Source organism: Bubalus bubalis, chromosome 4 (assembly GCF_019923935.1).
Source record: "Bubalus bubalis isolate 160015118507 breed Murrah chromosome 4, NDDB_SH_1, whole genome shotgun sequence".
Classification (NCBI taxonomy): domain Eukaryota; kingdom Metazoa; phylum Chordata; class Mammalia; order Artiodactyla; family Bovidae; genus Bubalus; species Bubalus bubalis.
The window spans coordinates 59,910,704-59,925,222 of record NC_059160.1 but is presented as its reverse complement, the minus strand read 5'-3'; the positions used below and the strand labels follow the sequence as shown (position 1 = coordinate 59,925,222).

At 39.3% G+C, this 14,519-nt stretch overlaps 1 protein-coding gene across 1 annotated transcript in view; it reads right to left on the bottom strand.

Moving 5' to 3' along the window:
• Window positions 1-251: 251 nt before the first annotated feature.
• Window positions 252-14,519, bottom strand: part of CCDC38 (coiled-coil domain containing 38) — a 33,326-nt gene continuing 19,058 nt past the window's right edge. The window contains exons 11-16 of the mRNA XM_025283681.2: window positions 10,539-10,608; window positions 8,696-8,847; window positions 7,352-7,487; window positions 4,105-4,310; window positions 2,393-2,489; window positions 252-392 (exon numbers count right to left, since the gene is read on the bottom strand). Coding sequence (XP_025139466.1) covers window positions 282-392; window positions 2,393-2,489; window positions 4,105-4,310; window positions 7,352-7,487; window positions 8,696-8,847; window positions 10,539-10,608 — 772 coding nt within the window. The 3' untranslated portion in view covers window positions 252-281. The remainder of the gene's footprint in view (window positions 393-2,392; window positions 2,490-4,104; window positions 4,311-7,351; window positions 7,488-8,695; window positions 8,848-10,538; window positions 10,609-14,519) is intronic.

Here is a 14,519-nt window from a genome sequence, read left to right as displayed (position 1 = left end):
AAGTTACACTAACAAAGTAGCTGTGGATGTGTATCCCCAACTGGGACAACAGAAGGTATAAATGTTTAGCTGTATACAGTAATGGTTAGGATATGGATAATAAAAGTCTTCAACAAAATAATGTAACTCTCATTTCCAATCATAAGAGTCTTTTAAAATAAGGGCCTGTCTTCTGAAATTGGTTAGGCCTGTATGTGTGGCAGAATATTGCCATGACTGAAAAGCAAAATCTACAGAATATGCCTAAGGCATTCTGGTAATAAATGTCTTACTTCTCCTGTTCAAGTGAAAAAATACTCTTCCTCCAGGGATTTCGTTCTTGTATCCTTGACTAAAAGTAGTTCATGTTTGTTACCAGATGGAGGTTTTGAACGGTAGATAAGTTGTCTTCCCTGCTGAAACAAAAGAGAAAAATAATATTTTTCATGTAACTATTATCTATTGAAGTATAACCCAGAATACTAATTATTAACTTGATTTTCCCAAAGAATAATATAGTTTAAAATAATCCAGTTACAAAGAGATTGATGACTAATGGATGTCCAAACACAGGCAGAGTTAAGTAGCAAATGGAGTATCATGGTATGCAGAAGACAGAGCAGTTAGGTGTTATGGGGAAATGGGAGGGTATAGATAAAGTCATGTTTCAGATATGGTAAGCCATGTTTGAGGCCAACACTTCATTTCTCAGTAACCACCAGTAGGAGTAGCAGCTAGTTTCTCTGGTTAGAAGTGATACTTTCCTCTGCTGAGCAACAGTTACTAGCATTTAAAATCCTGTTAAACAATAACTTGAGAAAACCACCTATTATCTTCTTGAGCACTCAAAATCCTGTTGGCTTTTGGAGGTGTTCCAACCAGGAGAGGCTTAGGGACACCCTGAATCATACCTATTTATTCTCTCTGGGGCATACACTCAACTTATGTCATACTAATTTTTCTCTTTGAATCTTTTCTCTCCCTTTTGTTTATTTTTGTTTTGCCTTTATATCTGAATGTGTGTAAATTAAAAGGATAAAAAACTGTTTTGTTGGACATGAAATTTGATGAGACATCTCCATTGTGTCTCAAAAGAGGCAGCAACCCTGTGTGTGACCATCCCTGCATTGCAGTATATTTGACGTTCCTGGCTCCAGGGAACTAAATTGCACTGGCAATCCTCCCCTTCATTATAACAACAAAAATGTCCTTAGAGGACCAGAATCCTCGAATTCCTTTTCTAGCTTCAGATTCCCCCACCTCCCCACCCTGCACCAATCTCCTTTGATAACCTTTGTTATTAATTTCTGCCTGAGAAAATTGCCAGCAATGAAGTGTTCTGAGTAAAAACCTCTTTCAGAGGTCTTCATATATTGTTGACTTAGCAGCCTTTTTTTTTTTTCCAGTTTTCTTCCAGATTCAGTTTGCATTCTCATTTTTAGTCTGTTAACTCAGTAAGCATTTATTGACTGTCCATTGTGTGCCAGGCATTGGGGATACAAAGGTCATAAAACTCATTATTGGTCACTTTAACTTGGTGGGCTGAGTAAATAATAATTTATACATGTAGCAGGGTGTTAACTGGCTAATTATCTCTTGGAAGAAGAGGACAAGTCAGATCTTCATAGGCAGAGTTGAACTAGGTAAGTACAGATCCTTTTAAAAAATAAACACTAATTTAAATAAAAATCATTACTTTTTTAACATAGTACATATTAACAGTTACCATACTTCACAACTTTTAAGTACTTCAGTGGCTAGTTGTGAGGTGCATAATATGCGTTAGCTATGACTGTGGTTAGAATCAGTGTCCACATTAATTCTGCAGATAACTTATGAAATTGCCTCCCTGCAATATGATTTCAGACTCAAACTCAGAGCAGGAAGAGAGGCATATAGAAACAAAAGGCCCTTCATACCCAGGGGGAGTAACAGACCACATGTACCTGGAGATTGCCCCATCCTGAACTTCTTATTGAACAGGTCATCTTGAAATATGAAGAACCTTGGCTTCTGCTTAGATTCTGCTGCTAAATCTGAAGTGACTCTGGGTAAATTATTTTAACTTCAGCTATAAATCTCATTATTTTCACAATGTGAGGATTAAAAGACCCTTCCAATTATATATAATACACTATTATTTTTGTATTTCTGTAGTTTCATGTACCTGGAGCTAAAGAGGTGAAGGAGAAGTTTCTTTTACCAAAAGTGAGTTTAATGGAAAACTGTAGACCCAATAGTTTGAATTATTCTAAAAATAACAAGGAACCAGAGAGATCAGTTGAACTGTCAGCAAACTTACTGAGGTTTAACCTGAATAAATGAAATGAGTTAGGTATTTTGTTTTTATATTACAGAAGCCCTCACACATTGATGTAGCTGGACCTATTAATATTAACAATAAAACACAGACCTTCTTTTTCTTTGGTTGTGCTACTGCTCTTTCCAGGGCAGCTTTTAGCCTTTCCTCCTGGTGTTTCTGTTTCTCTCTCATTTTCTCTTCACGCAACCTGTCAAAAGAGGAAGACGTTCTAGCTATAAATCCCAGTCAAAAAGATCTACATCAATACTATTTGATAAAGAATTACCTAAATACTGTTAAGTCTCCTTTAAGGCTAAATGAAAATAATACTTCATCTTCCCCCATAATTGTGGGTTTTGAATATTCAGGTGAAATTTCAACAACAAACCCTGTTTATGTTGAAATGGGAAGAAAGTGCCTGTCACTGTTGTGGAAGAAGCAAAATCTACCCAGATCTTGGTCCAAAACAAGCACCTCAACAGAGCCCTCTCATCGTTTCATTTACAGTTCAGTACTTTATATTAATCTATATGATGGCCACTTGAATTATTGATAGTTTCCAGTTATTTTCCCCTCATTTTAAACCTTTTTATTGAAGTATAACATGCAGAAAACTACACAAGTGTATAGTTCAATTGATAACCACAAAAATATATTTTCCAATAAATCTCTTTGAATGTTATCCTCAAATTAAGGCCAAGAAATACTATTTGTCTTTATTCTCTTTAGGGTTGTTAGGATAAAATTAAATGAGATATGCACACTGTCTAGTCCACTGCCTATTGCAGAATAACCATTTGCCAAGTGACTATTTTATGGATGTATATAATTATCAATGTAACATTCACTGAACATTTTTTATGCAAAATTAGGTATTATGTTAGGTGCCTCCGAACCATGGGAAAACATCCACTAAAATTTTTTTGATCAAAATGATAATTGGGATTAGATTCATATATTAATCTCACTGTTAGAAATAGTTGTAATTACACTTTAGTCAGAATATATTTTCTACTGTAAAAAATGCAGATGTTCTTAGTGTAAGTGAAAGGTCATCTTGTGGAAGGAGGGATTTCTCATAATTTCTTTAAAATGTGCTTCATATTCAACAAAATCCCATCAGGATCACCTTAATATATTCTAGTCTTTGGTTTTATATGGGTGGAACAATATCCCCACACCCCAGTAAAGTGGTAAACAATAACAAAGTATCTAATATGAATGTCTGCTATTAGATTACTTACTGTACGCCAAGCATGCTTTAGTGCTTTTACATAGATTATTTAATTCAATCCTCACAACAACCATATGAGATAAGTGTCATTTGCCATTTTACAGGTAAGGAAACTTAGCTGTTGGCAGTTAGGAACCAAGGAAAAAACCCTCATTATCTTTCAAACAATTTCTTCACAGATTAAATCTCCCTGTAGTTTTCCAATTAAGGAAATTCTAGTCTTAAGCCCTTTCACCACAAGTATGATTCTCCTTCCACATGATAATCCTTTGAATATTATAAGTAGGGAATATTCACTCTGAAAATTCACTTTTTTTCAGACTGGAAGGACCCCTTGCCCATCTGAAACTATGTCATTTGTCCCTGGTGAACTCTTTGCTTCACAGTGCTCATTTTATCCTTGGTAATGACATTTATTTCATAAGAATATTGATGAATATATCTCCATACTAAATAATAGCTCTATGAGGACAGCAGGTCTGAGTTTGATTCCAGTGTCTATATGGCGTATAATGAGACTTGCCATATAACAGACTTGCCTAATGTGTAAGTGTTTTATTACATGTATATCATAAGACAGTGACTGTACCTTTGCCGTCGTTCTTTCTGTTTCATCCTCTCAATTGCCTCCACATTTTCTTTGGGAATGGAGTCAATGAGATCACTCAATTCTACCAGGCGAGACTCTACTTTTACCAGCTTTTGAACCGGGTTGAGACTTCCAACCTCAGCATCTCCAATGCAGACTTTGTATACTTGGTTAATTTTTTTACTAAGAGAGTCTATCAGTTTTTCCTGAGATTAAAAAGAAAAGGAGAGCAGAAAACATCTCATTACTGTTTGCTTGTTCATTCAATAAATGTAAAATTCCCTTTTACTATATTGTAATAAAAGGCTTTTATTAATATGTTCTACTAAATACTTCCTTTTTTAAAAGAAAAACTTTAATACAACATTAGAACAGTGAAAAAAAATGCAGCAGTCAATTTATGTCATAATTTATAGTCAGAGCAGGCTTCCCTGGTGGTTCAGGGAAAGAACTCGCCACAGTGTGGGAGACCTGGGTTCAATCCCTGGGTCTGGAAGATCCCCTGGAGGAGGGCGTGGCAGCCCTCTCTAGTATTCTTGCATGGAGAATCCCAGTGAACAGAGGAGCCTGGTGGGCTGCAATCCATGGGGTCGCAAAGAGTCAGACACAACTGACCGACTAAGCACAGCACATAGAGCATTACTATAATAACATCCTGGATTATTTCTTTAAAAATATTTCAGTCTAGGTATAAAATAATTTAATAGGATGCTTGAATGTTTTTGTGTATCATTCCCATTCAAGTAGACAAACTACATAAACATTTAAATCCTTTTTTCTCCTCACTCCAGTGCATTTCCTAGCAGCAGTATGTGAACTCCCTTTTTTGTTGTTGCTACTCTAATTACTGGCTTCCCTAGTGGCTCAGAGGTTAAACCATCTGCCTGCAATGTGGGAGACGTGGGTTCAATCCCTGGGTTGGGAAGATCCCCTGGAGAAGGAAATGGCAACCCACTCCAATATTCTTGCCTGGAGAATCCCATGGACAGAGGAGCCTGGTGGGCTACAGTCCAAGGGGTTGCAAAAAGTAACTACTAACACTATAATCCTGTCTGACAGTTATTTGCATACATGTCTTATTGTCCCTTGTAGACTGTAAGCACCTGGAAGGCAGGAGCTATTACTTATGTTTATACTTATATCTAAAGTAGCCCCTTGCATGTAACTATGCACTTAATAAATGTTTGCTGAATAAATGAATGCATTCTCTCAGAGGGAAAAAAAAGTTACAAGCAAACAGCTTCCCAGGCTGGCCTACAAAACATTTTGAGTTTTCATTCTCTCCATCTGGAAGTCATTACAGTATTCTACTCTAAGCGGAGGCTTAGGCCACACCTTGCTGATCCCTGTACCTGGCCACTGTGCCATTTTAACTGTTGGTAGAGATGTTCAAACTTGTAGGTAACATTTTTTGGGACTGTAAGAAAGTTCTGTTTCTGTGTTTCCACTGTATACCCAGCATTCGCAGATAAAAGGATCTCAATAAACTTCTGGGCAAAGTAAATCATTCTCCTGGTAGAATCCTGCCCGCATTCCTGCTTCTGCTCAAGAAGATGAGAATCACCATAAAGCCACGGACAAATAATACTCAAGATAGATGTGGCTCCAGGAGCCATGGGAAACCCCTCCTGAAACCACAGACTCATTACAGAGCTACCAACACTTAATTACAAATCAAGATCTGTTACCAGTAGCTTACTTCAAACAGCTTGTCTCTCCCACCTAGTTTAACAAGCTTTCTGATGGTCCTATTTACTATAAAGCCCTCTCTCTTTCCTCCTACAGTAACACTTACTGTAGTCCCTATTTATATTTAAAATATGATTTTAGGAAGTTTGGAGAAATACCTATAAAATAAAAGGAAAAAAGAAAGAAAAAAAACAGTCCTGTTTGACATAAAGCTCCTTTTTTCTACCCCTGGGTCAGGAAGATCCCCTGGAGAAGGAAATGGCAACCCACTCCAGTATTCTTACATGGGAAAGAAAGTATGGACAAAGAAAGGATCCTGGCAGGCTACAGTCCATGGGATTGCTAAAAGAGTAGTGACTAAACAAGACAGACAAATTTATAGAGAGAGAAAGTAGAACAGAGGTTACCAGAAGCTGGAAGGTGGGAGAATGGGGAATTATTGTTTAATGGGTACAGAGTTTCTATTTGGGATGATGGAAAAGTCCTGTAAATAGTGGTGATGATTATGCAGCACTGCAAATATAATTAATGCCACTGAATTGTACATTTGAAATGGTTAAATGGTCAATTTTATGATATGTATATGTTTTACCACAATTTTTTTTAAGGTGTAAAAAAGACAGCACTGAAGAGCTGAAAGGTAGCTATCACCCTTGTGCTCTAGCAGTGCACAACCCCACCCCCTCCTTCCTTGGTGTTACACATAAGAAATGTGGACTGTGACTGGAGCCATAAACAGGTTTGTTTTTGTAACCCTGCCTGCTTATGGGTAAGCACAGTCATCTTCTGATAGAGTCCCTTTAAATCTACTCCTGTTTGAAAGTCAAGTTCATAACTATAATTGTGATATTAGTTTCACATACGAGTTTTGAATTTTTATTTCATTCAAGATTTTACAAGGAAACCAATGCTAGCTGGAGTTTATTACGGGTCTTAAAACTAGCCTGATCATTCATTCAGCAAACATTTATGGAGCACCTGCTTTATGAGGTTGCTAAACTGAGCTGAATAGAAGGGTAAGACAAGCCTTGCCCTAGGGTTTGCATCCAGCTGGGAGAGACCTGCACACAAACAGGTAAGCACACTAGTCTATGTCACAGGTGCTCTGGTGATAGATCTCTGCAGACCCCAAAGGGGCCACAACCTATTACAAGCTCAGTGTTGGGAAGATACTCCATTCAGTGCTGATTCAGTGCTTTCTGTCTTCATTATTTGCCCTTGAAATTAATACCAAAATGATCACAGGCAATGAACTACTTCATATGTATAGTCATGTGTATACTGACTAAAACAAATATATTTATAGGTGGGGAAATCTCAGCATCATACTTGGTAACCTTTTAAGAGAGTACCAATGATAATTGAATGTTTTCTATCTACTGTGTAAGTTGGCTATACATATTGACAAGGTAATTTCCAAGCAGGTTTTCAGCCTCTGTCATCAACCTGGGACTTGTGGTTTGCTTTAATCCTCCTATTCCAATGCTTAAGACACAGTGAATGCAGATTCTTATTATCATGAGCCAAAATAAAATTACTGCAGGCAAAGAATGATTACCTGAGCATCTGAGTTATATTGTCCAAAACTAAATAGCCTGGACCTTAATTCCAACTCTGCTGCTTTTTCTTCTTCTCTTACACAGTTGGCCTTGAGCAATTCCTTGTGTTCCAAAAGAAACTCTATGTTGGTATTTCTATTGCAAAGAAGAAAGAGACCCTTATCTGTAATTTATGATTCAGTGAAATAAACCATCAGTCAGGAGCTTCAACACTCTCTAGATCATGTGTCAACATCCTATGTCTAGTAAGCCAAATAGAAGTTTATATTTTAAGATATTGACAAAGTACCTGCAACTTTTCAGGTTAAAATAAGAAAAATAAATGCACAGATGCTTGTCAACATCTATCGGGAAGTATTTTCTCACCCCTCTACTTCTGTGGCTCCCCTGAGTCCCCCAAATAGAAAAAGCAGTAGAACTGAGGTATTGGAAACCCAAGCTGGGTGACCTAGGATGTCACTGTTCTCAAACCTGACTGATAATCAGAATACCTGGGGAGCCACTGGGAAAAGTAGAGACTCCTGACTCCTTACTTAGAGCTTCAGATATAAATACCCTTTTCCTGCCCAACCATACACACCCCATCCCCTCATATCATAGTGTCATGGTGGGGGCACCATATACTGAGGACTGGAAGTGAGGAGACAAGGATTTAAAGGAGACAGTAGTTTACTGGGTGGCTATAAGATTATGGTTTTAAGTTCTTCTAATATGTCCCAAAGTTCAATTCAGTTTGACTTAACTATTTTAAAAAATTGACATATTCTGGTGCAAATGAGTCTTCCAAAAAAAGGTTCTGCACATTTTTACAACGAGTATTAAAGTAGAAAGGAATTTTTTGGGTCATCAAATCCAGCCCCCTTCCCAAGAGAAGTCCCTTTTATAATAGCCCTGATATAGATAATGTACATTATAAAATGATACAATATTTAAGTCATGAAAAAACTTTTGCTGAGAGTCACAGCCAAGGAAAATGAGTTTATTAGCATCATCATCCAAAGCATGATTTGGTCAGCCAGATGACAGCGTAAAACTGCATTGAACAAAGAGTAAGGCAGTAGGTGACATTTTGATTCTTTATAACCTTCTATATTGTCTTTTATTCTTGCTAGCTAGGAAAATATTTTGACAAGTGAAAGGAATTAGGGACTAAAACTAAAACCAGTCTATTCTGTATAAATATAATTCCTACTTTTTACATTCTGCAGTATAAACTATTATTAATAAAAATTCTTCCCTAAATCCAGGGAAACCACAAGGAAGGGCCACACATAAATGAAGGTGGACTTCGTCTCTGATTAGAAATTGGTTAATAGAATGTCTACTTGTTTTTTATGACTTACATTTTATCCTGTATAACTTTTTCTCTTTTATTTACATCTTCAAGATTTTCGTCTACATCTTGGGAATATTGTACCAAAGTAAGATTCTGCTCTTCCAGCTCTGTGAGGACTTGAAGTAACTCTTCAGGTTCTTTGAAATAAAGTTCAGGTTCCTAATCAATAATGAAGAATATAATTAATTCACTTAACATGCTACCTGTGCATATGTGACTTATCTAGGAAAAAACAGTGGGGTAAAGGAATACTGTTCTGATTATAAGGGAGATACGGGCAAAGAGTGACAGCAGCCTATTTCCATGTGAAAGCTGGCCTTAGGGAAGAGAACACTTTTGGTGTTGGGGGGGAGATGAAGTTTATTAGAGAAGGTGAAAAGGAAGAAGAGAGTGAGGAAAAGAAAAAGGAGAGGGATGGGGCAGAGGAGGAGGCAAAAGCAGGAAAAAAGGAAAGGCAAGTTTCTAGGGAAAGACGAGAGAAGAAGTAGAATGAGAAAAGACAGAGGACTAAGTGAAGGTCATTTTCTCCCTACATTTTAATAATTTTCTATTTTCTAAAATTTTAAGTATAAGTTTATATCACTTTGAATTAATTTATAGCAAGATGACTTGGATATTTGCATCCCCACGTTCATCAAATTTACTGTAGCAAGAAGTGGAAGCAACCTAAATGTTCATCAATGGATTGATGGATGGCTAAAGAAAATGTGGTCTATCCACCCTTAAAAAATAAGGAAACCCTGTCATTTGCTACAATATGGATGAACCCGAAGAACATAAGGACATGAGACTAAATGAAATAAGCCACTCATGAAAAGACATACTGCTTCCACTTTTACAAGGTATGTAAAGAAATCTAACTCTTAGAAATATAAAGTAGAATGTGGTTGCTAGGGGCTAGAGGGAGTAGGCATAGGGGAGTTGTTCAGTTGATGTATAGTTTCCGTTGTGCAAGATGAAAAAGTTCCAATGGTCTGTTACATCAGCATGTTAATAGTTAACGCTGCAGGATCATACACTTACTAGTTAAGATGATAAGTTGTGCTTTTTCCACACACACACAAAAAAAGATGATTTGGATAAGGTATGTTATATGTAGTATACAGTTAATGCTTTTAAGTGTTTTGTTCCTTTTCTGTGAGTTTCTGTGGTTGTATTTAGGGTGAGATTAGTTCACAATCAGACCTGTAGCTACAAAGAACTGTTTTGTTGAAGCTCAATTTATCTCACAGTCCAGCTACTCAATATATCTCAAGCCCCAATAAAATGATAAATAATCAGAAGGTGGTTATGTTCACAGGAAGATTGTAGATAATATATATCTCCTAAATTGTTACCTTCTAAAGGACACATTTATTTACTTATAATTTTTAAAAAAATCTTTTGGCTGTGCCTCACAGCATCCAGGATCTTAGTTCCCCCAACCAGGATGGAGCCCATGTCCCCTGCAGTGGAAGTGTAGAGTCTTAACCACTAAACCGCCAGGGAAGTCTTGACATTTATTTTTCATTAAATGTCTGATGACAAACATGAACTATATATACAACTAGAGAACAGTAGCAAAATCATATTTTGGGGGATTTCCCCAGTGGTCCAGTGGCTAAGGCTCCATGCTGCCAGTGCAGAGGGCCCAGGTTCGTTCCCTGATCAGGGAACTAGATCCCACATGCCACAACTAAAGATCCCGAATGCTGCAACTAAGACCTGATGCAAACAAATTTTTAAAAATCATATTTTCTTCTGAAAGGTTGTGGAATATTTGGAACAGGACATTTTAATTTCAAAAGAAGAAATGAGCATCTATACTTTTCACCAAACAATATTTAAGTCAAGACAAATAGTCCAGTTACCAGATCGTAGTCCATATCATCATCTAAAAAGAATTCCAAACTGTCTTCTGAACTGATACTCTCAGTTTGGCTGTAAAAGGAAAAGAAAATGCCTGATTTCTGAGCCATTTTCTATCAACAGATTTGCTTTCATGACTAAGTTATTTTTGGAACCTAAATGTAACCTAGTTCTTTTCAATAGCCTGTTTAGCCTTTTAGGGAATTGCAGGAATCCATGGATTCCACAAGTATGCAAAAGAAAATCATTCATTCCCAGACAAGGGTGACATATGCAAACAAAGAGACCATAAGGAAGAGCTGTACCACGTGCTACCAATTACTTGATGTGCATCTGTAAAATATCTTCTGATCAGGCTGGGGAAATGTTGGTTGGGGAGTGGGGTGGGTGATGAGATACATACTTAAAGAATAGTTATGTGGCTTGCAAGGTGGCTCTGAAAGAATCCTTTAAGAATGATAAATTGAAAATGATTGGAGTGTTAAAAGGGCAGGGGCTAAGGAAGGAGTAAAGCAGCTATTGGTGTGACCTAGGTAAGTAATGCTTGTAGTGATGGTGGAAAACAAGTCAGTGGTTGGGGGTTGGGAGGAGAATCTAGAGACACAGGAAAGAAAGAATTCATGGGAACCAAGAATAGAAAGAGCTCCTGGGGCACAAAGAGAAGAGACCAGATGACTTCAGCGTTTGTAGTCAGTAAGCCTGGAGTAATGGAGGTCATGCTAACAGGAAGGAAAACAGCTTTAAGGATAGGATAAGGACAAGATTGGGCTTCCCTGGTAGCTCAGCTAGTAAAGAATCCCCTCTGCGATGCAGGAGACCCAGGTCGATTCCTGAGTCAGAAAGTTCCCGTGGAGAAGGGCATGGCAACCCACTTCAGTATTCTTGCCTGGAGAATCCCCATGGACAGAGGAACCTGGTGGGCTAACAGTCCTTGGATCACAAAGAGTCGGACACGACTGAACGACTAAGCATAGCACAAGGACAAGATTAACATTTGCTTTGTTCATGCTGAGTTTGAAGGGACAAAATAACCTGCTTGGAAATGCCCTTTAGCAATGGGAAATATGTTGTAGGGAAATTGAGAGGGCCATAGAAGTCAAGGGATACTTGGGAAACATCCACAGTTCAGTCTACTCTTAGTGGATTCAGTAATATCATTTTCAAATCAGTCTTCTCCCACCTCTCTGATACTATGTTACTTTTTGGTTCCTTTTCTTTGAGTCTGTTTCCTCAGCTGCTGGGAGCCGGCATATTGCATATTGAGTGAGGATCTGGAATAGCTCAACTGGAATTCTATCACTTCCGGGAGCCAGCGTGAGGCACTCCGCCCATGACAAAGGTCATGAGGAAGGAGGCTCGGCATACGCAAAGGCGGGATCGAGCCTCAGGAGTCCCCCTGGAAATTCTCGAGCATCTACCCCCAAAACCAGAGTCTGCCTATTTTCTGCTTTGTGCTTTCACCTACACCTCTGACTTTACGGGGGGCTGTCCCCCACTACCTCTCTCTGAAAAAAGAGTTAGCTCACAGCTCCAGTTAATAATTCCTGGATGTGACAGTGTTTCAACCTACAAACTCCTTTGGAAATCCTCTAGCCTGCCTGAATGGGTTTTTCCGGCCACATGTGATTGTTCAGAGCCTCCCAACTGTGAGAGGCAGGAGATGTTCTAAACTGCCTAAACACAGATTCCTTTGAGTAGTTAAAAGATTGATTAGAAAATGTATTGGTGAAGGGTTTTTCACTTGTTGGGCCAATGTTTGCTGCTAAGTCTCCATACTCCTTACCTACTGTGTCCTTGGCAGTGTATTGATTGATATAATGGGTGTATAGAAATGTAAAATGCCGCTTTGTCCAACGCTTTTTGGAAGGCTGGCGCCTGACTTTGGAATAATCACCTTTAGAGAAAGATAAGTTTCTTAAAATGTTAACAGGCCTCCGGGCCAGAAGATGATGTCAATCACCTGAACTTTTGCATATGATAAGTTTGCAGGAAGAAAGCCTGGCTTGCTGCATGACTCTACCCCTTCCCCCATTATCCTCTATGCATACCTTAAGGTATAAAAACTACTTTGGAAAATAAAGTGCGGGCCTTGTTCACTGAAACTTGGTCTCCCCATGTCACTCTCTCTCCCAAATTCCAGCTGAGTGTCCATCTGGAGCGCGGATGTCCTCTGCGACCATTTATTTGCCTGGGCTTCTAAGACCCACTCGAGAAGGTGTCTAAGGTGGGGCACCTTCCGCTATTCGAGAGGGCGCCTGCGGCCTCCGTGGTCAGAGCTAACCTGGTGTCACGGGTTATATTGATTTTCCGCGTAAACCAAGCCACTCAGCTTCTTTTCTCCACTGAATTTTCCTACTGAGCTATCCTTATTTCAGCCGCTTTTCTCCACTGAATTTCCTCACTGAGCTATCCTCATTCTATTACTCTTTGAATCTTTGATGAATAAATAAATATAAATAGGTCGCCGACGCCGTCCCCGCTTCGAATACCCTGGATCAGCCGGGGCTGGACCCCGGCACTCAGCCTTCTTCCCTCTCTTTCTACCCATCCTCTGGGGCTGATCCTCTCTTATAGATTCAACCACTACTAACATACCGACTCCCACATCTCTGTCTCTCTTGAGCTCTGGACTTCAGTGTCCAGCTTCCAGCTGAACATCAGTATCCACTTGGGTGTCCCATAGAGAGCTCAGATGAATGCATCCAAAATCACACTCCTTATTTTCCTCTCAGGCCTGCTCCCCTTGCTGTGTTCCTAATACCTTTGAATGACAACACCACACATCCAGTTGCCACATGAGAAATTTGGGAGTTATCTGTGGCCACTCTTTTTATTGGGGGAATTCCCTAGGTAGCATTTCCCTGATGTGTCCCACAGCCACTCCTTTGTTCCAGCTGCCACTGTCTGGCTGGGGGAGTTCATTATCTCTCATCTAATGAATTGTGACCACAGGTTCCTAACTGGCTCCTCTACGTCCAGTTTTTTCCCTGTCCATTCTGTTCTCTAAAATACTACCATCTCCAATTTTCTAAAATGTAAATCTGATTTGAGCCTCTGTCACATTCTTGCTAAAACCTTCAGTGACTCCCAGGGCACTTGGAACAAAACACAGACACCTTTGGGATGACCCCACTGCCTCCTTGCTCATGAGACAATACCTAGTTACCCCTCCAGTCTTGTCCATTTACACCCTGCAGCCCAGCCCTTCTGAACAGACCCAGACACTGCCACCCTTGTGCCAGCAGGCCCCTCCCTCTTCACTGACCCCTTGTCCTCTCACCAGACACAGCTTAGATGCCATCTGATCTGGAGGGTGTCCACTGATCCCGCCCTTGCTTCTCTAGTCCCTCACCTCTCCTCTGGGCTGAGAGTCCTTCCTTTGCATGCCTGAGGCACCCTGATTGTCCTTCCAATGGCCTTATCATGGCATAATGTAACTGACGAACTCCTTGTCTGTCTTCCTCACTAGACAGTAGGCTTGTTGAGAGCAAAGACTGTCTTTTTTTTTATTCTGGCCCTATAGGGCACTCAGTAAATACGTGCTGAGTAAATGAAAGAAACTAAGAAGCAGTGAACATTCTGAGAAAGTGACTGTGACGTCTGCGTATTACTTTGTGCTTCAACATGGAAAATCCTTATGATGATGTTCTGGTTTTGATTGTATCTTGACTGTACTGATGTCAATATCCCGTTCGTGCTATTATACTACAATTTTTCAATAGTTGTTACTATTGGGGGAAACTGGGTAAAGTATAGTGAGACCTCTGTATTTTTTCTTGTAACCGCATGTGAATCTATAATTCTCTCCAAGTGAAAATGTAATTAAAACACAACGAAACAGTGACTCTAAAATGCCACAGAAGTAGAATGACCGCAAGGCCCCTGAAATTCAGAGCACAGTGTCTGTGTTGACTTTTGCCATGGATAATACACTGCTGGCCCAGATACTTCCTTTGGGGTCAAAGTATCCATCCTGGGCATCA